Source organism: Juglans regia, chromosome 12 (assembly GCF_001411555.2).
Source record: "Juglans regia cultivar Chandler chromosome 12, Walnut 2.0, whole genome shotgun sequence".
NCBI classification, from domain to species: Eukaryota; Viridiplantae; Streptophyta; class Magnoliopsida; order Fagales; family Juglandaceae; genus Juglans; species Juglans regia.
Window position 1 is genome coordinate 24776696 of NC_049912.1, and position 26108 is coordinate 24802803.

Consider the following 26108-nt stretch of genomic DNA (forward strand, 5'->3'; position numbering starts at 1 on the left):
TATTATTATTTTTAAGTATTCTTTTAATATCTTTCATCATTAAGAAAAAATTAAAAAAATATATAATTTTATTAATAGTTATTTTCTTAATTATTAAATAAAATTAAAAAAAATAAAATATAAAAAGAGACATAAATTAATAATAAATGGAGAGTAATTTTATAATTTTTCATCTTACAAACACTAACAACTGTTCATCAGGCGAAGCCCTCAGGGGTATCGGCCACGTTTCAGCCCGACACTACAAGAGAAGTCCTGACTACTCTGAGTCCAGCTCCCCTTCTGTTCTCTTCAGCGGTACTATGTGGTATACTGTTTTCGTTCTTGGTGGTGTCTCTCTGTTTCAATAATTTGTTGCCCTGAGGTAAAGGACGTCTGCCACAAACACTTCTCTCGATTTGGTACATTCTTCCCTCGATTGGACCAAAAGCTTTAAACCACGACTGGCCTTTTTATTTGCCCCCCTCCTTTTTAATATTAGCATTTTCTTTGGTTCTGCACGAATTGCACGGATAAATAACAAATTTAGAACGTAATATAAACTCGTATTAGCTAGAGAGAGCAGAATATAGTGTGTATACGTTGTCCATGGAGCATGTCTCTAATGTGGACAACACAGGGGTGTCACTATGGTCAAAGGTATGGAGCTGTGTGCTTATACTGTACTGGGACTGCAGTCTGCTTGAAATCTTGAAATCCAAGAGAATGTTTGTACGTTTTTTTTTTTTTTATAAAAATGTCAACACTTTGTACGTTATCAAACAATTTAATATATATATATATGTGTGTGTGTGTAGGAAAATCTGTCCCAGATTCAGACAAGTTTATAGAGCTTTGTGTTGTACGCGAAATCATCATGTGTGTATCGGGAGAGTATTAAAATTATAATGTGTACGGGAATCATCACGTGAAGCCAAGGAGAACCATGACCATCTACATCTTCTGATCTATCACAGAAATTGTCCCCGATGACACCAGTACCACGCGCACAGGCCATGCAGTGGCATTAAATCCTTGACCTTGCTCGGGGTTCCGTCCCGTCCCGTCCCATCCCGTCCCGTCCAATATCCTATATGCATCAATGCATGCGTGGAATAAATGGCAATGCATATTAGACCGATGCCACTTGCGTTGGTTTCAGTTTTGGTAAGCACATTGATTGTGATGTAAATGCATTTGGACGAAGCTCTCCATTAAGTCCAGATGCTGCTGTTATCGATCTTGTCTATCTATCAATATGGGCTGCTAACTTGATGTTGCAGCTCACTGCTCAGACTAGATTGGATAGGGAAAGCATTAATGTAATGGGACGTACATTCTCCCCCATTCATAGTTTCTAACTCTCACTTCCAAATATAATGGCCCGCCGGCATTTTTGTCGCTTTTAGAGCATTCTCATCTCATTTCTCATACTACTATTATCTCTAAATTATAAAAAAAAATTTAGAAAAAAATTCAAAAACTTCCTCTCATCCCATTCTTTATTTTAGAATTCTGATCTAAAAAATAAACAGTAGTTCCCTAAATATAAGAAATTACTATTCATCTCTTAAATCATTTTTTATTAATATTTTATTCAAATAAATAAAATAAATTCTTTTTTCAATCAACTACATTTTCTCTTATACTTATATTTATTATACTTTTAAATAATATTTTTAAAAATAATTTAAATAATTACTAAAATATAAAAATAATAATTTTAAAAATATTATTAAACCCTTAAAAAATAATTTAAATTTTTGTTTAAAATATTCACTATAATAATAGTTCAAAACATAAGAAAAAACATTAAGATTACGTTTGGATGTTGAAGTGAGTTGAGTTGAGTTGAGTTGAGATAATAAAATATTATTAGAATATTATTATTATTATTTTAGGATTTGAAAAAGTTGAATTGTTTATTATATTTTGTGTTGAGATTTAAAAAAGTTGTAATGATGAGTTGAGATGAGTTGAGAGAAGTTGTGATTCCAAACGAAGCCTTAAGTAGTTAAGTTTGAAAATGAAAGTGAGAGAAAAAAGTAATAAATAAATAATAGAAGAATATTATTTTAATAGAATAGAGAAATGATAGGAAATGAAATGTAGAAAGTTTTTTAAAAATAAGTAAAATTTAAGATAAAATTATAAGAAGTGTCATTTTTAACTAAAATTTAAAAAAAAATTTAAAAAATCGGATGTGAATACTCTTGGGTCTTATATTTCTTCGAAAAGCAGTGATAAACATACAACATTTTATATAATATTTTATATATTATATATTATAAAATATGATGTGTTTATCATTTTTCTTCTTAAAAAAGGTTTGAGGTGATGGCGTTGTTTTCGCCGGAAAAAAGAAAAAAAAAAAACAATCATTCTTATTCTTTAGTGTATCAACTTGTGATTAAGAAAATTTGATTTGATTTAAGTTTAATTCCAAGTTGGTCAAAGACTTTGTTTAGTACCCTTTTCTGCACGCAATGGTGATCACTAAAGAAATTAGTTGGAGTGGCAAGAACAAGAGAGCAGTGTGGTGGTGGATGGGCTGGTGGACAGAAGGATCTCATTTTCATCATTAAGACTCAGATGCTACGTGTACGGTGTAACTGGAGAGACGCTCATAAGCGATCTTAATTATTCAAAGAGCTAGCCTAGTTTGCACTTGCAACCACAGGCAATCTATCCTATCCTGATTCATGTCCCACCCCCCATAAAAGACCGAGGACTCTCTGTGTCCCAGCCCTGCAGTGCTGCATATATTGCTATTTAATTCAGCGCTGAAGGCACCCACCACAGTCGCTAAATAATCAAATCTAATAGGAGGACTGAGTTATATTGGAGATAGGAAGGAGATCATGACTTCAAACAAAAAAAAACCATATCCACTCGATCCACTGTCGCGCGCAGACATCCCAATCCTTACTTTCAACGTGAATTTAAGTGGAATCTTTGAAGAGGTCGCAACATCTGTCCCTCTCTTCCCCCATCCTTTCAGCTTTTAATTTTTCTCTTATACATAGACCAAACCTTACCTTTTGATAAAAAGGGCTTGGGCGTTATTTATTTATTTAGGATTTATACGTACCATTATTCATTTGAAGAATGATGTTTGGTTTATGTATCAAAGAAAATTAAAAGAATAATATTAAGTATAAATAAATAACTTCTGCACAAATAATTTATAAAAAAAATGGATCTCATTAAAAGTAAATATATATATATTTTACACTCTAAGGTTCGATTAACTTAAAAAAGAAAAATAAAAAAACTATGCAAAATTTATTGAGAATTATACATGTAATATTACTCTTCAAAAAAGTAGTGCAGACATTTTCTAATCTTTGCCTCTTATGGGTTTTTTTTAAAATTTGTTTTTTATGATTTTTGTGTGTAATGCGTGAGAGTTAAATCGGCCGGATAAATATAAGAATATACCTTAAGTATATGAATTTTGTTATGTACAAATAAGTTTACGTACTAATCTGTATATTAATTTTCATATTTTAAATTTAAATTAGTACTATTTTTAATAAAATCTTATTTCTGATCAATCATATTAAATGAATGCATGTATTAATACGTAAAATCGCTTATAATTAAATTTTTTCTTAAGTACATTATATAATGAGTGTCCTTATTCAGGTAATCAAAAGATATTCCTTGTATTTAGTGGATGACGACAGCCCCACACGAGCACATACTAAATATGCAACTAGCTAGGATGTGCGTACCAAAGATTAAGTTGAGGTACACAAGCTTGGCAATGATGATAACCTTAAACAATAGCAATTCCCAATTCATAAACCTTGCATTTTTTGCAATCATGGTATAAGATTGATCATGATGATTATTAACATATTAATGAAGTGCACCGTGGGCCTCACCTCACCTAAGAATGCACCATCTCGATTATTATTTCTCCATTTTAATTAATCTTTTAGGGAAAATAAAATAGGGGCCTCTCAATAATTAACCATGTTTATTTATTTGAGAAAAGAGCATACCTAACAGACTAGAAACATAGACCTGTAGCTCCAATTTCCAAAGACATGAATCCTGTCATGTTCCAAAATTTACTGCGATCTAAAGACAAAAGTGGCACATCATGCTCAAAAGTATAAACTTAAAGGACGAATTAAAAAAACCAAAACAGAAAAATAATAAAGAAAAATAGAAAATGAATACAATAATTCAAACAAAAATTTATTTTATTTCACGGATATCAAAATTCAAGAATTAATACAATAATTGAGAGGTCATGGACAGATGTAAACACGAAAAAATAAACGAGGAGTGATAATTTTTGTACTGTAATTTTATCAAAATAAATTATTTTAGAGAAAGAGAAAAGGAAAAGTAAAAGAAAATGAAGATGAACAAAGTGATCAATAGTAGTTTGCCAGAGATCCATGAAACCAGAAGGGAAAGCTTTTGAGGGAAACGAAGTTCGAGACTGTGGAAAAGCAACATATAATTCACACACGAAATTCAAAAAAATATAAAGAGAGAGAGAGAGAGAGAGAGCGCGAGCGAGAAAGCAGGGGGCAGTTGTGAGCATAAGTTTGCGGTTTAATTTAATTTATTATTATAATTTTTTAAAAATTTTATATTAAATATAAAAAATATAATTTTTTTAAATATTTAAATTATATTTTAACTTCTTTTATAAAAAACTTATTATTTAAATATATATTTTAAATTATTTATATTTAAATATATTTTATTATTATTCATAAATCAAACTACGGAGCCTACAAATAGCAGAAAAAGGAAAGAGAATGATATAATTAGGAGGTCCAGAGGTTCAAATCAATCAAATGTGTATTAATTCCATCTATCAAAGTGGGCCGTACGCCGCTGATAGAGTGGCGCCGTACCTTATGAGAGATGTGGTTGTGAGAGAATAGAGGTTAGATTTATTATTTATTTATTTATTATCAAATAGATGGGACAGCCTAACCTGGACCACCTGCGTTGAAGTGATACTTGATTAATTTCGGGTGAATTAAAAAAGGAAAACTCTACGTAGTAGCCACTGTTTGCTGCATCCAATTTGCACACACACGTGTCATCCAATTTCCACCCCCTCCCCACTCCAAACTGAAGAAGCTACTTTCATTTTGAATTTTCATCATTTTCGTGCGTTTCGTTCCTCTCCCCCAACCCCCCGCATTTCCTCCCTCCCTGTTTCTTTCCTTTTTCTTCCCCCACCCCCCGTACTCCTCTGCCCTAAGCATTTCCCAAGAAGCCCTGCACTGAGATTTTGAGTTTCTCCCCCGAAGCCCCGAGCTCATCTGTTGTGCAATTTCGAGTTCGCAAATGATTTCTTCTTCTTTGAGACTTCTTCTTCTTCTTGTTGTTCTTCTTCTCTAAGATTTTTTCTTCTTCTCTAAGGTTTCTTCTTCTTCTTCTTCTCTGCGAGTTCGAACACACAGATTGAAGCCCTCAATCCACCGACGCGAAGCCCTCAGATCTGCGAGAGGGGTAATGTATAGTTTATTGTAAATAATCTTCTTCAAGTTTTTCCATGTATTACTCCTTTTTTCTCTGTGATTCTAGGGTTTAGTCATACATTTATTTTTTTCTCTGTATTTACATCATCTCTTTTTTCCTCTAGGGTTTTGTCATATATATACATGAAATCTGGTCGAGTTTTCAAGCTTGCCCTAACTGGGTTTTGCTCTCGTCGCAGAGATATGCGGAAGGGATCAGCGTGCTTCATTTGCGCCACTGTAAAGATGGTTTTTCTCTCGTCGCAGAGATCTGCGTGCTTGTTTCTTGCCATGGTAAGGTATTTTTCTTTGTGTTTCCTTACTTGGGTTCCCTTAATAAAACTATTACCTGTTTTTTCATCCATTGACCTAATGGATCTAAGGAATACTTACCCAGATCTCTGCGTATTACGTTTTGTAGTCTGGATGAAAATTTTTTCTGTTTCCTTACTCGGAAAAATACCTGGTGATTGTAGTTTGGATGAAATTTGTATGGGTTATAGGTGCTTGTAGTCTCTCATTGTCGATTGGTTTGTGGAGTCTGTTAGTTTAGAAAGTTTGTTTGTAGGAGATGATCAATTAGGAGGAGACCAGACGTGACCTCCCTGAATATCAACATCTTCTGCATATATAGAAGCACTCAATTGGTTTCGAGGAGAAAAGCTTGGTGATGATCAGGAAATTGTTGAGCCCAAATGAAGTACTCCCAATAACATATGTTACCTAGGTAGTTCAAAGGATGACAAAATAGGATCCCATACACTGGATGATACAAGACTTATTTTATTATGCTAAGTGTAGGAAAAATTCATTTTTTATTACCAAAAACTTTTTTTTAAGGATTTGTATTTTAAGGCCTGAACCTTGGTTTGGATTTTTAATGTCTATGATTCAACTAAAAGCATGATACGATGGTTGAGCAAGATTTCATAATCATGGATAATTTAACTTGGCAAATAACCAATGTTGTTATTGGTTATTTTATTATTTTAATTAAATGTTCATATTGTGTGTAGGGAGAAGCGAAATGCGAATTTTTTGTTTGGCCGGATATACTTCACAAACTAGAAGAGAGCATTTGTACAAGAGAGAATAAAGTTTGGAAGATGTGGGATGATGTATTGTTGTGCGAGTATGAAGTTCGAGAAATGGAAGATAAAGTACGAGAGAGAGAGAGAGAGAGAGAGAGAGAGAGAGAGAGACAACTCTTCAGAAGGAAAAGCGAAAATTATTGTATTTATACTGAATTGTCACATTTGTAATAGTTTTGGCTTGATTCAAATAAATAGTATGTAAATAGCACGTTGTATGGAGTATATGAAATTTTTTGAATGCACCAATTGTAATGGTACTTCTCAAGTTGTGACCTTTGTAATGACCTTTCAATGAAAAGTTGTGTATTGAAAACAGCTTAGCTCCAGACTGGTTTCCTTACTTTTCAATGAAATTTGTATAGTCAATTTTGGTAACATTATGTTTATTGTATATTGGATTTATGCTTGCAAAATTGCACAGAAATTAGGACAGAAGAACGATGCCTAAATGGTGTCCACATGAAGGCTCGTGCTGTACTTTCATATTTCATTCACTCAAAATATATGCATATATAAGATTCCCTGTTATGTTACTCAATTCACTCTCTGCCAGCCGAACACCATTTACATCTGATCTTCCTCTTTTTGTTTGTGCTATGGAGTCTGAACAACAGCAAACCATTAAAACCATCCCACAACTTTTTGTGTGCAAACACTGGTTTATGCGCACCTCTACAACCTTTTTGTTTATACAAGAATATTAATTTAACTCAATTCAATTCAAATAAAGTCTAATTCAATAAGTAAATTGCAATGTCAAGACCGACATTTCACAAACAGTTTAATCTCCAATTCTCTATACTAACAGCATAAAAAAAAAAAAAAACAATATGCATTTATAGACATTTATAAACAATTATGGTATACACATTTATAAACAATTCAAATGTTCGCCCAGATCATCAAACTCATATAGCCAAAATTATTTACTCATTTTCTACATAATTTTTTAAAAAAAAACCTGAACCGTGACAGTAGGCTAGAAATTAATTTTTTTTTTTTTGGTTTTCCATGTTTGCCTTCCTGCATTCTTCCTCCAAGCATTGCTTTTCAACCCGTCTCTTGTCAAAATTAGCCCTACACAAACAAGAATGAGCAGCACAATTAATAGAAATTTGACTATTTACTATGAGAGAGAGAAAGACAGAGACAGGAAAATATTTTTAAAATTGAAGCTTATAGTTTTCCTTGTATTTCTATGCACATGCATCAATGGCCTTAAAGAATTCCTCCATTCCAGCACCAGAAACATCAAGCAATTCAACAGTACATAAATTCTTATAGAACTCATCCAGCAATAACAGTAGGGAAGGTTGAAGTAAAAGCTTCTGTAATAACAGCACCAGAAGCAGACCAAATGAATATTTCAATCTGATTAGGAGTATCCACTAGAACATAATCAAGTTGATCTGCTCACCTCTCAATAACAGAAATAAGCTGTTGGGAATTATAAATATCATCATACATATAAATACTTGGTGAAAATGAATAAGATAAGAAATCAGAGATAAGAGTTGAAGTGAGAGCATAAACCAGCCAAATAAGAAGATCCTATGGCTACAGAGTATACATAGCTAAAAAGTAATGTGCACAATTCAAAACAAATTAAGCTCAAATCTGAATTGGGTCAGTCAGAACAAGTAAAAAAAGGGTGGGGAAACCCAAGAATAAAAATTTTCACTATGATGCTTCTATAATTTGAGACTAGGACCAAGAAAGCCTAAACTCAATAGAGTTTTTAACCTCAGGTCCTCATTAGAGCTAAAACATTAGCTCAGAATACAAATTTCTAAAATTTTCCCGTCGTTTTCTCAAACATTAGCGCAGAAGTTGGAAAGTTTGTATTTTCAATGAGGATATAACAGTATGGTTCAAATATTGACTTCAAAACAAAAAACACAAACCAAATACATTTGAAGTTAGTTTTGGGCCGAAATAAGAGGTCCAGATAAACTTAACAAATTTGTGAATAATTCGAGATCCACTCATTATGCAATGGATATTGTTAATATTTGAAATTTCGAACAATCATTTCACCAACAATTCTGTAATACATATGCTATCTCATGTCATGGCTATTTGAACCCTACCATTTCAAACCAACATTTCCATTTCTTTGCGGCATATTGGTTTTTTCATGGTTGAAAACAATTCATTCGAAAAATAAAGGAATTCCATTTTCTACAGGTGAAAATTTCTAACACAACCAAGAAAAGCAAATTGCATGATAGATCAAGCTTATACATATTTAGATCATTCAACCAATAAATTCTCTGTTATTTTTCAAAACTCTCATCGACCAAACACTAGATATTTAGACAGCATCAACACTTTTCATAACAAATGAAAACCCAGAAACAAAAAGAAATAGAAACAGTAGTCACAATCAATTAATTGATGAAGTATTGGATAGAAAATAATGAGAAATCAATCTTGAATGCAAGAAAACAAGGATGAAAACAGCAACAAGAACAAAATCTTTTGCGGTTGATATCTTTTGCTTATTCCAGCATGAAAAAGTAGCGACAAGAACAAAATCAAAAGCCATAAACAACAAATTATAAAAAAAAAAAAGCCCATTAACTAGCTGAAACCACGCCAAAGCTAGATCATAGATAGACCATACAGGAGCAAAAACTTCAAAATGAAAGGTCTAAAAGATTCAAAAAGAAAGCAAACGGACTTAAACATACATGGAGGATCGAAAATGGACAACACACATGACTAAAGGACAAAAACATTAAAAAGACAACAGAGATCAAAACTTGATCAGAGGCGAGAATCTAGAAAAAAACTCCAGTAAATTACAAAGAATGTTCGGAACAAGTATATACAGAGAGAGAGAGAGAGAGAGAGAGAGAGAGAGAGAGGGAGGCTTACAGAGCAGTAGGGTCATCAGTGAGGTCAGAGACGAGAAAGGTGGAGCCATCACTTCAGCTGAGTAGAGAGAATGAGAGGGAGCTCTTGATCGGCTTTGTGCTCGGGTTGCATGGTGTGGCCGAGCTCTTCAGTGCCGAACGCAGCTTTGTAGAACTGAATGGCATCGCTCGCCTTGGGAGCCTCCACAACCAGCTACGGCTTTGAATCTCTGAGGGACAGAAAATATGAACCAAGCCTCAGAGAGAGATAAAGAGAGTGTGAAATGCTAGCCCTAGGAGAGAGAAAGAACCAAGCCTCTCGGGGAGTGGTGGCACTGGGCAGACGGAGGAGCGTAGATCGTTCGCTGGACAGAAAAATAGCATCGCCAGGGGGCGTTGGGCAGAGGAAGGTGACGCGACGCGGGCGAGGGAGGAGGTATTTCGCGGGGCTCTGAAATTTGAATGGACGAATGGAGCTCTAAAATTTGAATGCAGAAGAAAAGAAATCAAAACGCAGGTTTTGTCTAGACAGCAGCCACGTAAGGTGTGCAATGAGTGCACCCTCTACAGTGGATTCTATATAGAATAACTCATTAAAAAATTTAAAGATGAATTGAAATGAATTAACTTCTAAAAACCCTTAATTGTTATTCAGCCAGAAATCCAGAACTCCTTTCAGGGTAAGGCTGCGCCAAGATCGACCCAAAAGCCTCAACTAGGATACATGGGCTACATTTATAGTCTGGTACTGTCTCTGGCCTCATCCTGAACTGATCGAGCATTTTATTCCTTGCCCAGACTCGGACTCTCTTTTATAATTATGCCATCCCTTCCAAAATCATGTTCAAGAAATCCATCGACTGTTCCTGGTTTTCTTAGATTTGAAAAGGTGTTTGTTTGGTCAAAAAATTGTAAAGGATCTTATTTCCTGTTCACCCACTCCTCCACTTGCTCAAAATTCTTGACCAAGTTTGGCACATTGCTGCTCACATGTCCAAAATGATGGAATATTGGTTAAATGATTGATTTTTATATTTGTTTATGGGTTTTTAAGGCTTTTTACTTGGGAAGAGTAACTTGTCCTTATACATATATAAAAAAAAAAAAATATATATATATATATAGCAAGTGCTCTTAAGTTACAAAATGCCTAACAAAATAACAAGTAGTAGCGATTATAGAATGCATAGAAATGATTTATAAGACCTGAATATATATACATATAAATATGCCTTGTAATATGTATCGATCAATAGACTCTTTCCCGGAATTAGTGTGGCAATTTATGTGTACAAGACCTGAATAAAGCAGAGTTCAGGGCCAGAAACCAGGTGCAGCATATGCTTATAATATATAATCATCCTATTTCTACGGAAACATAGCCCCAATAATCATCATGATCATCAACCACAGCGAAATTCCTTGTAGAATTGAAGTAGCTGTAAAAGAGAAAACAGGCCAAACATCATTGATAATAACCCAAATAATTGGTGTTTATGGAGAATTAACAGACTCGAATAATCAGTAATATATGTCTCACCTGGGCTCGTTCCTTCATCAGCCACTGCTTCAGGGGGAGCAGTAGATTTGTTTCCAAGTGGAATTCCAAGGTTCGCACAATTCATCCCAATTGCACCTAAAATACATACAAACAAACAAACTCAGGTCAGGAGTTCCCTTCTTTATGTACTATTTCCATTTTTCTCCATGACAGCAAAATAGGTCTGTGCTCTCTTACATTCTTCAAAACATGGGAAGACAGTAGCATTGAGAAGATTACGATAACCCTCCGCACACATACAAGAGTATGTGAAAACCGATGTCTTGTTGCAGAAACCACCTCCACAGTCAGTCCAGTAGCAGGCTATATGATCAAAACAACAAAATAGATCCATCATTACCATTAGAAAAATGTCGAACTGACTACAATATTTAAGGTTAAAACTATAGTGCATTACGATCAAAGATGGATTCATTAGCTTTGCGTGCTTTCTCTTGGACGGGTGAGGGGGCTTTTGCGCATGAGTAACTAAGGGTACCTGGAAAATTCCCAAGCTATCAGCATCAGCAGAATCATCGAATTGTTTGACAATGATTAAAACAGATAATACCTTTTGAATATAAATTCTTAAGGGCTACTGTCCAAAGATGTCAAAGAAATAATAAGGCATTGCTTAGGTACGATATGGACATCTCATATTATACATCCATACAAGTTTCTTCCTTTCCGAGTAAGTTGGGCACATCTCGGCATGACACGATTCTAGAAGAAAAGATTAGGGTGTAATTGATATGCATCACCAACTTATATCAAATTTCATTCACTTAATTACTTATATATATTACATTCAATCTGATATGCTTGGTTATGCTCTGTTGTTATTCCCAAGTTATTTTGAACACCAAAAGTATTGATCTCATATGGCAATAACACACCACCAAACCACAAGTGACCAAGCTATAGCTACAAGTTCAGCAGAAACAATATCGGACCGGGCTGCAAATTTTTTTCAGTGGAAGCAATGCTGTAATCATTGAAAGAAAATAGCGTGGCCACTTGGATTTACAAGAAAAACAGAGACAGAGATAGAGATAGAGAGACATATCTTACAATTGGGAACCACGCAAGGAAGAAACTTGAGGTGATCATCAAGGTCAGAACTAGTCTGACTCCACCCGGGATCGCATTCACATTCATAGAAGAAAGTGCTATTAGTAGATGGCTTGCAAGTTCCTTTTGCACATTCCACTTCTTTGCACACATCATCTGTGGTCAAGAAGAAAACCAACAGTAATAATAATAATAATAATGCAATGACATCCCAAAACAAACAGAGAGCGCGGCAATCAAAAAATATATGAGCTTAATGATCATGACTCCAGACGTGGTAAACAAAGTGTACAAGGTCGATGACAAACCAAAGACAGGAGACAGAAGAGGGGATAAAAAGTCTCCCAGAGCAATCCGAGGGAGGAGAACAAGCACAACTGCAAGAAAGGCAATGACCCTGGCGGAATTAGCCATCTCTTGCAATCACGGCCAAACAACAGAGAGAGAGAGAGAGAGAGAGAGAGAGAGAGGCAGAAAAAAGAGAGAGATATGGAAAGCGCCCCCGTGAGGTGTTGTGTATTAATGGAAGAGCCGCAAGAGAAGAAAATAGGGTGTGTAGTGTGTACTCTTTAAATGCAGTGGGAAGCAATGAAGCATCGTGGCTGAGACATAAAAGCTTACATGTCTACAGTGAGTAGTTGGAAGTTTTGGGGGTTTGAATCCTCTTCTTCAGTATATTATTATTACTCCGTAGTCCGTATAACCTTTAATGAGAGTGTTTAATTTAACGTGTGGAAATATTCTCATAATTTAAGGCGTTGAAGAATGAAGGGATCGATCTCTGTCTCTTCGGTTGATCTACGCGTTCAAACCGGCTGTAATCTCGGTTTGTTGATCTCATTGGCACCGCAGACTGCAGAGACAGGTTTTGGTCAACATCAGATGATGCATATGGGTGAATAAAGCTGTGGGTATCATCACTTTGCAACTCTTCAAAATGAATGTTAGACGAAACTTGCGAAATCAAGGACGTTCACAAAAAGTCTACAAACTGGCCAATCAAGATGACTACTAAACTATCAGACCTCATAACAAATGACTAATGAGATATCCGGGCTGTCCAATCCTCATCGTTCGAATCTTAGAGCCTGAGCCTGAGCCTGGCCCTTCGGCGCTTCTATTCACTGGGCTTTTCTATGCTTATGTGGGCCTGGACTAGTTCTAGCCCAAGCCTATCATTAACGCTTAACTTGGGGGGGGGGGAAGAAACAGTGGCAGTACTTGCGAACTTTGGGAGCTGTGCTTATAAAAGATCCACGTACGACGGTACCAGTATAGAGCCAATCCGACATGATCCAAGAGCATCGGTGATGCAAAGGGTTGGAAGATCTCCACCTGTTTCCCCTTCTCACTTAACAAAGTAATTCATTTTCTCTTTTCTAGAAAACATAGTTTACAGTAGGTATGAGAATCTATATCACTGTGGACAAGTTTTCAAGTAAATATATATATAGAGTGTGTGGCGTTTCCTGAAGTACTTTTCCCTTCTCCTGCTTCATCATTAATGTTTGAAATGTCAAATTACTTGAGTGAAATTTGTGGGATTGGTAAGGGAACAACAAAAAAGTGGTGTGGCAAGGAGAGATGACCAAGTTAATTGGTTTGGATCTTTGTTTGGCTAGCTAGTCTATCTGCAGTTTGTTGTACCAATTTGCAGCTTGGCCTTTTATATTCTTTTCTCCCTAGAAGAGACTGACTCCATTTAGAAACACAAGCTAGCAAAACCTAACTCTGAATCTGAGCAAGTGTTGCGCTAGGAAACAAGCAAAAAGAAGAATCATATGCCATATGGAGCCAACAAATCTAGCATGTGCTTTGAAACAAGAAAGAAAGAGATGCACGTACTAACAAAAAGAAAGGAGGATCCATGTATACGTTCAATAAAGCAATCTTTCACATGCATATATATATATATATATATATATATGTATTATCTTTTTTGGCCCATGTGATTACTTGAAACACACTCTGTAATTATATAGTAATTTATCATTTATTTAGTGTTTCTTTTTACAACATCTCCTTTGCCTTATATTTTCTATCATATACTCTTAACTATGTAATGAATATATATAGTAACCTCTCCATATGCTATGATTATATTATTGCTCAAGAACAGAATGTCCTTGAAGAGATATCTACTGTTTTGCACATGACCGACAATCAAATGGGTGAGAACACACAAATATCTCTTCTGTCTCCCCAGCTGATCTTCTGGATCAGAGATTGAATTAATTGAAACCACCATCCATTGAACTCTGCAAAGCTACCTCTTTCATTGCTCAAGGTTGTTGTTGAATACATTACACATCTAATTATTACAGCTGCAGTTTTTTTTTTTTTTTTTTTTTTTTTGGGGGGGGGAGGGTTTGAGCGGGGGGGTCAGTCATGATTTACTCTTTTGGCCTCAGCTGAACTTCCCCAAAATGAGGATTTCATTTGTCTGGTCTCATTTTTTCTTTCACTGGTTTCAACCGTTTGCCACAACTGCAGTTCTTTTTGTCTTTTGTAGACCTAGGTTGGAGTAGAGACTTCAATTCTTATAAAGCACAAATAATTGATCAGCCAAGCATGCATGTTGCCTCATGAACCACTTGGATCCAATTCCTCAAACTCTCAAAAGAAACCCAAAACTCCCAGTCAGTCTACATACTATACTGCAGATTGATTATAATTGATAAAAGTTAAGAGAGAGTTGCATGCTGATAATGTCCATTAAAAGATGGTTAAGGATTGATTAAGATGACTGGAGTGGAAAAAAGGGAAAATCCCAAAACAGTGTTTCCGAGAACCAAACACCACGTCAAATGAGCATACCATGTGACTGCCACCTAATTGTCTCATTGAAGAAAATAATAGAAGATAATAGTACATGGGTAAGATGGTCCCACATAACATCAATTCAATGTTCATGCATTAACCACCACCGGCTCTTGAGGCCTAACTCTTCTGCTTTATTCCCTCTAAACATAAATCCAGAAATACTATATGCAAAAGCATTTGTCTTGTATACAATCTGTTCCTATGTTTTGCAGATTGAAAAAGATATATCATCAAGTGCAGTCCTTTTAATTCAATGATCCAAGAAAATAAAAATGTGCAAGTTAGGACTTAATTAAGTTCCCTTTGTTGGGATGGGGGTGGGTGTATTTTTATCATCATGACCATATTCTAATTAAGTTCCCTTGTTCTTCTGCAGCTTTAATGATTTCTTCTACCACTTTTGCCTATCTGTAAGAGTTTCTCCCTTCTCTCAGCCCTACATCTAATACCACCTAACTATTCAGATGTGCAGTGCTGGACTGGTTGTCCTCTCCAACAAGCCAAGGCAGGTACAAAATCTCCTTAATTAGCTCGTCTGCAAAACAAGTGCGCATATTCTCTTTTAACATTGTCTCTAGTAAAGAGGTAAAAAAGGTTTTTAGCTCAGGTTATAGGGAGAATAACTTCCTCCTTGTTCTTGGTATCAGGGTGACCTTGCTTGGATCATGGAACTTGGAAAGCTTAGACTTGACTCCTTGAGCTAGGATAGAAGGAGCACGTGCAAACACCCATGCCCCAAATCATTAATTTCTGATGCAATACTTGTAGTGTGGAACTCAATGTCCCCTTAATACAATTCTGCATGAACCCCACAAACCGACAAGGTCTTCCAATTTCTTATATCCATGACCCGAAATGGACCCCAAGTGGACAGCTTCCCTGCCCAGATGTGAGTATTTTACTCTGATTCTGGATGTTCATGAACCATTTTCACATGGTTTCTGATCCTCTCCATCCCACATAAACCAAAATCACATAGTGACCAAAACATCCTAGCTAAACATATCACAATAAGGAACGCCTGCAAGGACAAAATGGGTAGAGGAGAAAGCTAAAAAAAAGGTAAGGATTTCGTACCATTTTACTTTTAGGAGGGTGGCAAGTGGCTTATTTGGGAGCTTCCTCTCTTTTTCTTCCCCTTATGAAAGTGACACAAACACCTGATCGCCAACTGTAGGTGGTAGTTGTAATAGATGAAGGGATTTTATATCAATAAATGAGACGAGATAATATAACAGTAAAATTAGACTATCATAAGAAGAGCATTTATGCTCAGTTCGAATGAGGGGCATTATAGTGTTGAAAAGCTACATATCAAATATAGAACGAGGGATCTTAGAGTATGAGTAGTTGCATTCTTCTACTTGTGCTATTGCTGTGATATAAGAACAGCTTAGAAAGATTTGACGGGTATGGGGAAGATGGGCAAATGGTTTAGAAGCTTCTTGACAGGGAAGAAAGACAAGGAGAAGGACCAGGAGAAAGAGAAGGAAAAGCTTCCAAGTAATCAGAATTCTTCCATTACCATTGAGAACAATCCGACAACTACAATTTCCATCCCACAAACAACATCTAAAGAGAAAAGAAGATGGAGTTTTCGAAGATCCTCAGCTACAGAAGCAGCTCCAAAGGACTTGAATTCTACCGAAACCGTTGCAACGTCGCCGCCAGCGGTAACGGCCACTCTGGACATTAAGAATGAGCAGAAAAATCATGCCATAGCAATGGGCGCCGCTACTCCAGCAGCAGCAGATGCAGCCGTGGCTGCTGCACATGCTGCAGCTGCCAATGGTAAAACCCACGCAGTTGAAGAGGCTGCTGCCATAAAGATTCAATCCATTTTCCGTTCTTATTTGGTAAGAAACTCTGGAACTCCATATCTTTACTTGGGTAGCCGATATATCTATCTTAAATACAAATTACAGAGGTAACATATGGTGATAATATCGCAGAAATGAAAGTGAGAATTGTAACAATTTCATTGGTGTTGTGACAGGCAAGGAAAGCACTGTCTGCTTTAAAAGGACTAGTGAAGTTGCAGGCATTAGTGAGAGGACACCTGGTGAGGAAACAGGCCACGGCTACACTTCGGTGCATGCAGGCACTGGTGACGGCACAAGCTAGAGCTCTTGTAGAGAGGATCCGGATAGCGGAAGAAGAAAAGCCTGCTAATTATTGGCATTCTACCCACAGAAAATCGACAAAAGATAATCGGTTCAGACACACCTATCACGTTAGTTTCTTTGTTTTCTTGCAATACTTTTGGCATTCATGATCTTATTTTCTATAAAAAAAAAAATTTCGTGCATTTCAGCCAAAGTATTTTAGAAACGGACATTCTATTTGTTTCCACAATTGGGAATATATGTCTTCTTTTGTTGTAGCATTTCAGATATGTTGAACAAGAACTATGGTTCACATTTTCCAAGATGGTTTGAAGTGTCATTTATACACCGTTGACCTTGTCTTTGAGAAATGAAACAGCTTTATTAGTACTAAGAAGATTGCTATTTTTCTCTTTCGCTCTTCTCCAACATTATAAAAATGGGAAGGTGTAGAGATTTTCGAATTACCAGGGCTGACAAAGAAGTCAAATACTGATGAAAATAGGTACTTTCTACAACAATGATCCGCAATCTGGTTATTGTGTATCTAGGAAATGGATGAAGGCTTGGAGGAGGACATTAAGATTGTGGAGATGGATCTTGGTGCATCAAAAGGAAGTTTAAAGAGCAGGAATAGCTACTCTAGCCACCCACAATTTGGAGCAGAGCCTAGATTTTCCATGCATTATGCAGCACAATGTGCATGCTCTAAGCAAGACAACTGCCGGGCCTCACCAGCTCCATCAGCTCTGACTGACATGAGTCCAAGAGCATGCAGTGGGCATTATGAGGACTATTCCTTTGACACAGGGCAAAGCAGCCCCCAATACTACTCCGCTGCGTCCAAACCCGATCCTTCAAGAGTTCCTTTCTCTTTCCCCAGGCCTAATTATGGAGAACCTATGTCCTATGACTACCCATTATTCCCAAATTATATGGCCAACACGGAATCTTCAAGAGCCAAAGTCCGGTCCCAGAGTGCACCAAAGCAAAGGCCAGATTCATTTGAGAGGCAACCAAGCCGGCGTAGGGCATCGACGGAAGGAAGGAATGTCCCAAGGGTCGTGCGGATGCAGAGATCATCTTCACACTTGGGTTTAACTGCTCACAACTACCAATACCCGTGGCCAATCAAGCTTGACAGATCTGCAGTTTCACTTAAAGACAGTGAGTGTGGATCCACCAGTACAATACTCACAAATCCAAACTATGGCAGATCTTTTGTAGCGTATGATGTGACTGTGAGTATTAACAACCCAGAAGTCGCAAAACTTGTTTATGAACCACAAAAAATGAAGTAAATGCCACTTGGAGGAGGAAAACTTATAAATTCACTAAAAGAAGATCAACATTGTTAGCTAATCTTAATCAACATCAGACCCAGTTGTTTCATGATTTCTTCTCTTCTGTGACTGCAGGCTCAGGGAAATAGGTACTAGGAGTGTATCTCCCACCATAATGCAGACATGAAACCTGTATATGTCCCGACCCAAGGAAACATGCAGATGTCAAATAGACATTGGAAGCTCCAAGAGGGAATGGTGAAAAATGGTGAAACTATTTGATATAGAAGCTACATAGATTTCTCATTCCCCCTCCTAGTTTCTGAATTCGAGAGTTGTTGCAAGAGTGAAAGTCATCTTTTAGTAGTGCTTTTATTTGTACTTTGGCTGAATGTTGCTGCGGGAAAAGTGTAAAAACAACCTCATAAGGAATACTTCAGTCGGTTAATCCATATTCCAAGGCTCTCAACTCCAATTGGAAACTGGCATCTAGCTGAAGTTTTATAGATGCTGGCTAAGTTAGTTTTGTGCAGGTTACATGGTGCTGCTCTTCTCCTCTGTCTTTTGGGCTTTTGCTATCTTGGCCATGATCTTGTGGAATTGCTGTGTGCTTGTTTTCTTGCAGCATGGTTGGTGAATCTATTGCAGGTTTTTCTGTGCTTCCCACGGTCTATACCCTAGCTTTGCTGTAGTGTGTGTTGAATGGTCTATTGTTGGTCAATTGCTTGTCACGGGTATTGTATGATGAGATGGGATGAAACATTCGCTTTCATCAACCAACTTATAACTTATAAGAACCTGACCATATCTTATTTGCTGAATATGCTTTAATATATTGCTTGCATGACATTGAGAAGGATGGCATTTGGAAAAGTAGATTTGGCAAGGAGAATTTGGGTGTCTAGATGCAAACATGATATAATTCACAAAGACGAGGCCATTAAAGGCGAAAAAATATCCCTCAATTTCTTGCTTAAACTTGAAGGCTTTAAGTGGGAGAGAGGTAAATACATAAAATTGATCCTACTATCTTAATTGTTCATTCAATGCTGTTCGAAAATATTTATAGAGACATCAATGAATGTTGTAGAACTCTTTTTATATATTTATCTTGGCCTTCCAAGTTCAAATAAAAACTTGAGAAGGCCTTAACCCATAATGACAAGTGAATCACTCGAACAGGTATCACTGTGTAATCAATGATAATATTACAACTCTTATCTTCTCTAATTAAAACTCAAGTCAATCCAAACATTCTCAAATTTCTTATGAAGTCAATTAGCCCATATTAAGAAGTGTGCTAATATTAAAGTCAATCGTTTCAACGAGCATTGTCCAAACGTTGTTTAAGAATCTAGTCCTGCCTTTTCTTTTTCAATTAGCCCATTAAGGAAGGCCCTGGCTTTCTGTTATGGGCGTTTTGAGGGACGGCCCGTAACGTCCAGCCCAGTTACGACCACATGAAAAACACCTAATATCTAGATAATAATTGAAATAGTAACATGTAGGCCCATGAATTGATACTTGAAGCTTTACACGCAATCCAAATCCTAGATCCCAAAATAATTACTGTGTGAATAAGTCGTTGATATAATATATTACTTCATCTGAATTTAGATTAAATATTAAAGGTTCTTCTTAGAGATATTACACGTTTTGCTTTTTAAACTTAGGATTAAAATATATATCCAGTGAAAAGATCATAATGTCGAAAAACTACAGTCTAAAAATTAATATTCCTAAACTTATTCGGTTGAATTATTGCCTAAGGGCATGTTTGGCAAATATGAAAATTTTCAAAATTTCTCATAACTTTATTTTTAAACATTAAACACTTTTTTAATTTTAAATTTTCTGGCATCATTATATATAAATATGGGACATGATCTAGAAAAAACAAAAAAAAAAAAAAACATAAAATGTCTGAGCATTTCTCGACAACGTTAATTACAAAATAACGTCCAGATCTTTCTTAAAAAAAAAAAAAAAAAAAAAAGTCAGTTTAGCAAGATATTTATTGATTTTCCTAGAAAAACTGGTGCCATGCATGTATTTATTGATCAGTACGATAATGGAACCTCTCATTTCAAGCGAGTACATGAGGCACATTAATTCCAGCATGATATTGGACCTGAGGCATTAATGTATGGAATCATGAATGGATGAAAGAGAAAAAGACAGCACTGCATTCTTGATATATAATGTAAGAGGAGGTAGCTATTCACGGGTCTGAGAGTGCAGCAGATATTCCAAAACATATATAATAAGAAACATACAAAAGAGTAATTTTACGTAAAATTGTAATCTGTGTAAATGTCGTGTAATTATTTTAAAAAATAATATTATGATTTATTATTAAAAGAATTAATTTTTTTTTAAATAAATTCTATATTTTATTAATTTTTCACAAAACAATTATACGACAGTCGTATAATTTACGATTACAAATATATTTTCTCCATATAAAAAAGTGACGCTTATCAAAAGGAATAGGGCCGGGGCATGCAATTAGGTCGCCTTTGAGATATAGTGAGATTCACGATCTCATTAGGAAGTCCCACTTGCCCTTCAATAATTAAACAAAGTCCACCAATATATGGTCACCTGGCCAGCAATATTGCCAACTTTCCTTTTGCATCTCCATTTTCTTTCATTATTGCTCTTTTTGATGATTGCTCTAGATCTGCCTTTTTTCCAATATGAATGTCCTTATAAATTCATGTAATACATTCAAGTATATCTTCCATGCATTCATTTTCTCTCGGGTTTTAGTGATGACTATATATAATATTCTCGTATGAGTTATGCTATCTATAAATTTGATGTGTAAAATGCATATTAGATTAGTTGATATTGTGACAGACTTCCACATGACCAGTTATTGTGGATTGGTGTGCCAATAAAAATATTTGCAAATAGATTTAGGGTGCGTTTGGGAACACATGTCTAATATATTTTCAGATATTTTCAAATATTTTCTTCTCAAACATCACATATATTCTAGAGGTCGATGCTTGATAAATGAGATGAGAAGAGAAATATGTAAATAGTAGTGACATGATTTGTGAATAATAGTTAAATGATTTGAGTTAAGATATTTTATTGAGTTTTGAGAAATGAGAAGAAAAAAAATTGAATAAAAATATTATAAAGTTTAAAGTTTTGTTAGAGTATAATTTTTTAATATCATTTTCATTTTGAGATTTGAAAAAATTGAATTATTTTTTGTATTTTTTTTAAAGTTTAGAAAAATTGTAATAATATTTAAATAATGATTAGATTAAAAAAGGTTGAAGATTTGAAATTAAAAAGCGTTTATGTTTTAGTGATGTTTGTTTGGGAAGGAAATGAGATGAAATTTTTTGAAATGAAATGAAACCATCTCTATTCCCAGACAATCCCTAAGTATCCAAACAAGCCTTATTCTTCTTGTATATACCATGCATTTCTTGTGTGTATACACACGTATAAGTAAAGTGAACGGTTCCATACATTGGGCTGAAGGGTAACTTTGTTTTTATATATTATAAGTAATGTTATACACCATACCAAGATGGTCATCACATTTTTATCTCACTATATAAGATGTGACATATTTATTACCATTGGATGATAAATAATCATCGAAAAATTCTATACACTACACCACCATCTCACTATACATGATGTGGCACATTTATTACTATTGAATGATAATTTATTAAATGATTTTTTATCATCTAATGGTGATAAATATGTTACATCTTACACAGTGAGATAAAAGTAGGATGGTGGTGTGGTGTATAGCATTACTCATAATTATTCAATAAAAGATTATCTAATAATAATAAATGTGTCACATTTTATATAGTGAAATGAAAGTGAGATGGTGATATGATCCATAGAATTTTTCTTTTATTATATATAAAGTTCATTGATATAGAGGCCGATCGAAAAGGTTGACAAAGTCTTATAAATGAACTAGAGAAGTGCGTTGTGCAAAAATCATTCAAAACCAATGATCATCAAGACGATGATCAACACATAGACATGATGACAATCAACGCAAAAGAGCTATATATACAAAAAAAAATTATTAACACAAGATCAGATAAAGACATGATCGAACGCGCGTGTACGTACAAACTTAGGCCAGATTGTCTGATCTATATCCACGGATGAGGATAATAGCATTCTATTATTTATAAAGAGTGATAAAGTACGTACGTAGATCACGATTAGGGTTTGACATAAACGGAATGCTAAAGAGTTAATTAAGAGGTACTATATATACATGATATATAGCGCCTATGACGTTGATCTACTACATGCATTTTTAATAATAATCGTCTGCATCGACCTGCATGCTTGCAGAGATATACTATTAGAAGTTAGGGTCATGACTCATAAACAAAAGGTGCTGGAGGAAGATCATTAATTAGTATCCGACTTTAGTACTGTTCTTTTAATTTCTAACGTACAATAGAAGATCTCTTTCTCAAAAAGAAGAAAAAAAGGAACTAGCTAGGAATATAGCTCTCACGTACCAATGCAGTAGGCGGTCAAGCTAGGATGATCATGATTGCGATCGATCGATATCTGATCTATATACCCCATTTTAAAAAGTGAAGTAGCTTTAATTTTTCAGGATCACTGCTTTCTGGCAATTGAAGGGAATCTTACACATGAGAGTGCTGAGTTACGAGGTAAAGCTAGCTTCGATCCTAGTACTACTTATGAGCATTAATACAATTTCGAAGTGTACGACAGGAAATTAGCTAGGCAAGCTGTGAAGATTTCAGTAGTGGATACATGGTCGGCAGGCGCATGAGTACGTTGACAATGGTGAGATCAGGAACTGGCCGGAAGGTATATATATATATTGCATTTGCAGCAGCATGTATGTGATTATATTGGCCTGCCCGATTGCTGTCCTTCACTTTAATTCTTTTGTCTTCCCTTTTCTTTAGCATGCTTTTGCTCTTTTATGACTTTATTCGCTTACACATGATGATATTCTTTTCAGAATATATAATACAACATAGCTTATGATCAATTGTGATCAGTTATAATTGTTGCGAAAATATCATTTCTTACTCGAATGAGTTCACTCTTGTTACAACTAATTACTCATCACATGAAATACTTATTTTTCTTGCTAATACTGATGAATGCAGGCCAGAGATTTTGCATGCACTTGTTGATTGCATGCTGCATGCATGGAATTTTAAGTTTATAATTAACACCACATGAGCTAGCTGAAGCTGTGGATCGAGTGTGGAGGCTTCCCTCAAACTTACACGCGGGGCATTACTCTCTGTTAATGTTGTTTCAAATTTACAGTGATCACTAGCTAGCTACAAGTATCATTTAATACTCAATTTATGGTCACAATTACCAGACCTTCACAGATCATAACCATCATAAAGAAACATTAATCATTTTTCCAAGTGAGCAATTCCCTTAATTTATTAATCAGTCGCAAAGTATTTACAAAATATGTAGCTAGGCAATAATAATGTACTTTATTAATTAATCAGATCACCCTGCAGTACTTCAAAATGGGTATGGAGAATCTTTATTAATCAAACCTAACACTTATATATATATATATACACACACACACACACACACATATACATATACATATACATATACGTACACACACTACGTACGTACGTACCTGAGGCCATGCCAATTTCTTTCTCGGTACCACACATGCACAGATGCAAATGATCAAGCCGAAACGCCTCGTATCAGCTCAGTCCTATGGATAATTCAACCTTTTAATTTATTATTTGAGTCCCTTTGAAGGATACCCTGTTTATAACTCTTTTCTTCAAAGTCGAAGCATTTAGCATACCATGATCGGATCGGAATTCCTTGAAATTCATGTTCGAATTCTACTACCTAGATTTGGGATTAAAGTGATTATAAACATATTGTGAATTATAGTACTTGTGAGAAATATGTAGAGTCCTCTCATCTCATGACATTAATATTTCGATCTTTCTCTAAGTATATATATATATATATATGTCGTTATATACCAATTAACAAGGTCAATAAATCGATCACGGCCACCTCAATCATACCCATGGACGGCTCTCTTTAATTCAGGGTTCTAAATCGATCAAAGGCGCGGATGATCGACGATCAATACTAGGACAGATCGAGAATTCCTTTAGACAACAAGTTTCAAAGGCTCATAATGTTATAGGGTCCCTGGTTATCATCTTATAATCGAATAATATCGTGGTGATGATCATAACAGTGCTTCCCACAATTAATTAATGCGATTTTTCTTCCATATGCATGCAGCATGCATGGGTGCATGTCAACATATATATATATATATATATATATATATATATATATGGTACTTATTGATATATAAGGCTCTGATCTCTTATATAACCATGCTATTACAGTACGGCCTGTTACGTACACAATCAAATGCAAATGCACGCGGGCCATCACATGCAACCCACTAACTAACTGGGAAGTATATATATATTGATCTCCACATCTGCGATATGTACGTACCTCAGAATTAAAAACTGGTCACTGTTGGACTCCTTATAATTTTATAACTTAGTTTTCAGGTTTCCTAGTTTAAAAACTGGAAAATGAATGCAGCAGGTAATAATTAAATCAGATCCAGTACTACTTCAAAATGGTTATGGAGAAGTTTCTCAATCCTTGAAAAGAGTACAGCAATCATGTCATAGATCAGTGGAAATATTAGGAGGTTATACTTGGGGAGGTTAAAATTAACTGGCCGGACTGTTAGGGCTCAACATGCAGCTGGAAGCCATAATTTTCGATCTGGATAACTTTCATCATTACCATATACCAATTTTCCAATTCCTGCTGCATTCAGTTTCAACAAGAAATTCAAGAAAGCTGGTCCAGATTCTCCTTTGCATCTTACTTTGAAGCTCATATATTTCAAGCATGTCATGAGCATGTCTTGATCAATAATGCTGCAATTCACTGACTTTATTAATTACAAATTTAGATGCAGCAACTTTAGGCATGCATTAGAAAAGACTATCATAAAACATGACACATGCAGGTTGGATCGACTTAATGAACATTAATTAATGTCAACCATATCATGTCATGATCATCTTAGGAAATATGAAAGTACTATTATATATTTTGTTGTTTGAATCCAAATGATCAGATAGAGGATTTCAGAATATAGATCATGTCGTAGTACTTAAGGATAGGATCGATCGATGCTGCAGCCCGCGCATCATCATCGTACGTAATTGTCTTTGCTGTTATAATTCTTCTTCTTGTTAGTTTTTTACGTGGCCAATTGAACGTTTATGATCACAATTTTATCTTAATTATATGCTTAAAGAATTAAGGCGACATGCACATAATATTGTCCCCTAAGCCCTAAATGGTATCATTCCAATAATTAATTTTCCTAGTCACGCCCCAAATTTGGAGGTTTGACAGTTTGGTCAAGCCACTTTTACATTATTATATATTAAAGTGATACTATATATTTGACTACATGCATGGTTAATTTATCATGAACTTTTGGTCTACACCATGTCGATTCTTAATTAATTATCACAAATATAGTGGATCAGTCGATTATTGGAGGTGTCACATATATAGCTGGCCATGAGAACTAGAAAAAATATCTCAAAAAATATCAGCAAGTTGAGTCGTCCCAAAAACTTAATTAAATAATAAAAAAACAGTTCGTGTTACCAATGATTGTGAGGTTTAATTTCGAGCTAGCAGGTAGAAAAAGCGATGATCAGTACTAGTGCTCTAGATCAATTAAGGGGGAGCTAGAATATTGGCTATCACTATCATCATCCCTTAATTTGGTGTAGTACTAATTATAATTAT

General features: G+C 35.4%; 2 protein-coding genes and 1 long non-coding RNA gene across 8 annotated transcripts; 2 read left to right on the plus strand and 1 right to left on the minus strand.

Moving 5' to 3' along the window:
• Positions 1-5030: 5030 nt before the first annotated feature.
• LOC109005074 lies at positions 5031-6886 on the plus strand. Of its 3 annotated transcripts, none has more exons than XR_001998401.2 (3): positions 5031-5469; positions 5603-5771; positions 6494-6886. It is a non-coding gene; the product is annotated as an uncharacterized LOC109005074 (long non-coding RNA). The 3 variants fall into 3 exon arrangements; XR_001998402.2 differs by having other exon boundaries at positions 5678-5776; XR_001998400.2 differs by having other exon boundaries at positions 5678-5771.
• A 3682-nt stretch (positions 6887-10568) lies between these two features.
• Positions 10569-12532, minus strand: LOC109005073 (neurogenic locus notch homolog protein 1-like). The gene is made up of 6 exons (XM_018983855.2): positions 12349-12532; positions 12041-12196; positions 11388-11468; positions 11168-11293; positions 10970-11065; positions 10569-10868 (listed from the first exon to the last, which is right to left on the minus strand). Exons 1-6 carry the CDS (start codon positions 12452-12454, stop codon positions 10798-10800), a joined length of 636 nt encoding a protein of 211 aa, XP_018839400.1. The 5' UTR covers positions 12455-12532; the 3' UTR covers positions 10569-10797.
• A 761-nt stretch (positions 12533-13293) lies between these two features.
• Positions 13294-19071, plus strand: LOC109005072 (protein IQ-DOMAIN 14-like). Of its 4 annotated transcripts, none has more exons than XM_018983850.2 (6): positions 13294-13442; positions 15240-15372; positions 15511-16719; positions 16860-17096; positions 17520-18209; positions 18387-19071. In XM_018983850.2, exons 3-6 carry the CDS (start codon positions 16276-16278, stop codon positions 18405-18407), a joined length of 1392 nt encoding a protein of 463 aa, XP_018839395.1. In that variant the 5' UTR covers positions 13294-13442; positions 15240-15372; positions 15511-16275; the 3' UTR covers positions 18408-19071. The 4 variants fall into 4 exon arrangements, with proteins under 4 accessions (XP_018839395.1, XP_018839394.1, XP_018839397.1 ...); XM_018983849.2 differs by having other exon boundaries at positions 13294-13400; XM_018983852.2 differs by having other exon boundaries at positions 13294-13400; positions 17520-18135.
• The last annotated feature ends 7037 nt before the right edge of the window (positions 19072-26108 follow it).

What these genes read in the sequence shown, in the direction of transcription:
- LOC109005073 (XM_018983855.2), bottom strand. Translation starts at nt 12,454, where the DNA reads ATGGCTAATTCCGCCAGGGTCATTGCCTTTCTTGCAGTTGTGCTTGTT. An exon ending in TCTTCTGTCTCCTGTCTTTG is followed by an intron (nt 12,197 to 12,348) that starts GTTTGTCATCGA and finishes TCTTGACCACAG; the next exon opens with ATGATGTGTGCAAAGAAGTG. An exon ending in TCCTTGCGTGGTTCCCAATT is followed by an intron (nt 11,469 to 12,040) that starts GTAAGATATGTC and finishes GGAATTTTCCAG; the next exon opens with GTACCCTTAGTTACTCATGC.
- LOC109005072 (XM_018983850.2), top strand. Translation starts at nt 16,276, where the DNA reads ATGGGGAAGATGGGCAAATGGTTTAGAAGCTTCTTGACAGGGAAGAAA. An exon ending in GGTTCAGACACACCTATCAC is followed by an intron (nt 17,097 to 17,519) that starts GTTAGTTTCTTT and finishes TTGTGTATCTAG; the next exon opens with GAAATGGATGAAGGCTTGGA. An exon ending in TTGTAGCGTATGATGTGACT is followed by an intron (nt 18,210 to 18,386) that starts GTGAGTATTAAC and finishes CTGTGACTGCAG; the next exon opens with GCTCAGGGAAATAGGTACTA.